At 47.4% G+C, this 2500-nt stretch overlaps 1 protein-coding gene across 1 annotated transcript in view; it reads right to left on the bottom strand.

Annotated features, from left to right (window-relative positions):
* Positions 1 to 2500, bottom strand: part of pcdh15a (protocadherin-related 15a) — a 175293-nt gene that overhangs the window by 96557 nt on the left and 76236 nt on the right. Inside the window, exon 15 of the mRNA XM_076286445.1 lies at positions 448 to 641. Coding sequence (XP_076142560.1) covers positions 448 to 641 — 194 coding nt within the window. The remainder of the gene's footprint in view (positions 1 to 447; positions 642 to 2500) is intronic.

A 2500-nucleotide genomic window follows, 5' to 3' on the forward strand; every position in this document is an offset into this window, starting at 1 on the left:
ATGTGGAGTTAAACAGAGCTGAATGGATGACTGGATGGTTGGGTGAATGGGAGGGAGAATTACAGGGTAACAAATGAATGGGCATTTGGACAGAGACAAAACAGATGGAGGTACCAGCAGATGGGCACAGAGACAGACAGACAGACGGACGGACACATAGACATGACGAGACTAATGCAGAGAAAAAAACAATCATCTGTGGAAGCCAACACACATACAGCATATAAACACGGCAGGACAGAAGGCAAACAGCTATAAACAGATATGCAGCCAGGTATATTAACTGGGGGGGGGGGGCTTGACATGATGGATTAGGTGCAGTAAGAACAAACTGAAGAGAAGTGTGTGTGTGTGTGTGTGTGTGAGAGAGAGAAGAGAGAGAGAGAGAAAGAGAGAGAGAGAGAGATGGAGAGAGAGAGTGGAGAGTGGGTAGATAAATATATGTGCCTTCTCTCAGCTTCAGGGGCGTTGTCGGCCGCTTTGACCGTCAGCGCGTAGAAGCGGCCAACCATCAGCGTAACTCCCGGCGCTACGGTGATGCGTCCAGTGCGGTTATTGATGATAAAGTCTCCCTGGTCGCCGACCAAGATGGAGTACGTCACCATACCGTTCAGACCCTCATCAGCATCGAGGGCATTCAGCTGTGATGGAGAGAACAAGGGATAGAGATGGAGAGGGAGAGAGAGAGAGAGGAAGAAAGAGAGAGACAAGAGAGAATTTACTTTCATACCATTCTCTACCAGTATCCTGTCATCAATCTTCAACACATTGTTGCACAAAATAAGCAGAAATAACACTCTTCAAACAGACCTGCACCTTGTGCAATTTTAACATTTCTCTTCATGTACTGTAGGTGTAATGTTATACATTGGCTGTCATTCTGAAAGGCATATTTCATCCATAGAGATATTATTAATCCTGACTGGCTGCAAATATGAATAGAAAAAATGTGTAGGCTGCCAGAGTAATTGCTTTTAAAGCCATATAAGGTAAAATGTTTTCATATAGTGCACCTCCTGACTGGCTTCACAGTTACTGTGTCTCCGGCATACCGATACGAGACGCTACTTTAACAGCAGAACTCTATCCTGGCCTGCATGTGTGAACGCCGCCTTACTGTTCGCTTTTTGTTTTGGGACTGCGGCACTGGCTGCACTGTAATGACACTCTGCCCCATTTTAATCCCTCAAATCCCAAAACGTGGCCGGCGCAAGATAAGGGCACGTTGTCGAGCGAAAAACAAAACAGCGGCATTCCAGAAGCCTGACACACAAACCCCATTACCCTCAATGGCAGATAATCCTGCCAGAGAGCAAAGCTGTGCGGGAGAATCATTGCACTCGCGGCTCGAGTGGGGAGAGGTGGAACATAGCACCTCCAAGCTAATCAATGAAATGACCCTCTCTCCTCTTCTCCTCTTCCAACATTTGCTCTCTCTCTCTCTATCTCTCTCTCTCTCTTTATTTCTTTTTGATCGGGTCAATCCATCCACGTCGCCCCTGAGTTGGGAGGCCAGAGGAAGGTAGCGCCCTCCATCACAGGTGCACTGCCCAGGAGAAAGGCTGTCCAGGCTAAGGGGTGCCACACAGTGTGTGTGTGTGTGTGTGTGTGTGTGTGTGTGTGTGTGTGTGTGTGTGTGTGTGTGTGTGTTTAAGTGTGTAAGACTGTGTGTATGTGTGTGGGTGTGTGTATGTGTGTGTTTAAGTGTGCAAGTGTGTGTGTGTTTAAGTGTACATGTGTGTGCGTGTGTATTTAAGTGTGTGTGTGTGTGTGTGTGTGTGTGTGTGTGTGTGTGTGTGTGTGTGCGCGCGCGAGTGGCTTATCAAACACGGGGTTAAGAGGCCAGGCCGACCCAGTAACTGGCCTCTGTCACCCACTGCTGAAGAAAAGGGCCAGCCGGTGATTCCACAGAGATTAAACATGACCTTTCAGAATGCATGTCTCTTTGGCTGAGCTAACTAAGATGAGAGAGGGAAATGAGAGACAGAGAAAAGGAGAGAGAGAGAGGGTACAATTAGAGAAGGCAAAAGATTGCAGGGTGGAGGGATGTAGAAAAAGAGAAATAGACAAATAAAGGGTGATGAAATGAGGTAGATAGAAGTGAGAGGAGGAGAGAGATTTAGAGAGAGGCAACAAGGGAGAGCTGTAGAAAGAGTGTGTAAGAGAGAGAGAGAGAGAAAGAGTGTGTATGAGAGAGAGAGACATAGACAGAGTGTGTATGAGAGAGAGAGAGATAGGTAGAAAGAGTGTGTAGGACAGAGAGAGAGAGAGACAGAGAAAAGAAGGTAGAGATGGAGGAGGAGCATGGTGTTCTCAACCACAAGCAATCTGAGGCGGTTCCCAAGTCCAAATGGGGGAGAGGGGAGGGGGACTCAGACAGAGGGAGGCAGGAGAGAACAGAGAAATAAACAACTGAAAGAGACACAGAAAGACACAGAATCGCGGAAAGCAACCCCCCGCTAAGAAGAAAACAAACCCTCTGAGACAATGCAAAAGCCCA

Source organism: Alosa pseudoharengus, unplaced genomic scaffold (genome assembly GCF_046254945.1).
Source record: "Alosa pseudoharengus isolate Yale_2024_CS ecotype anadromous, Long Island Sound unplaced genomic scaffold, YU_APseudo_1.1 YU_APseudo_1.1_scf_15, whole genome shotgun sequence".
Taxonomy (NCBI): Eukaryota; Metazoa; Chordata; class Actinopteri; order Clupeiformes; family Clupeidae; genus Alosa; species Alosa pseudoharengus.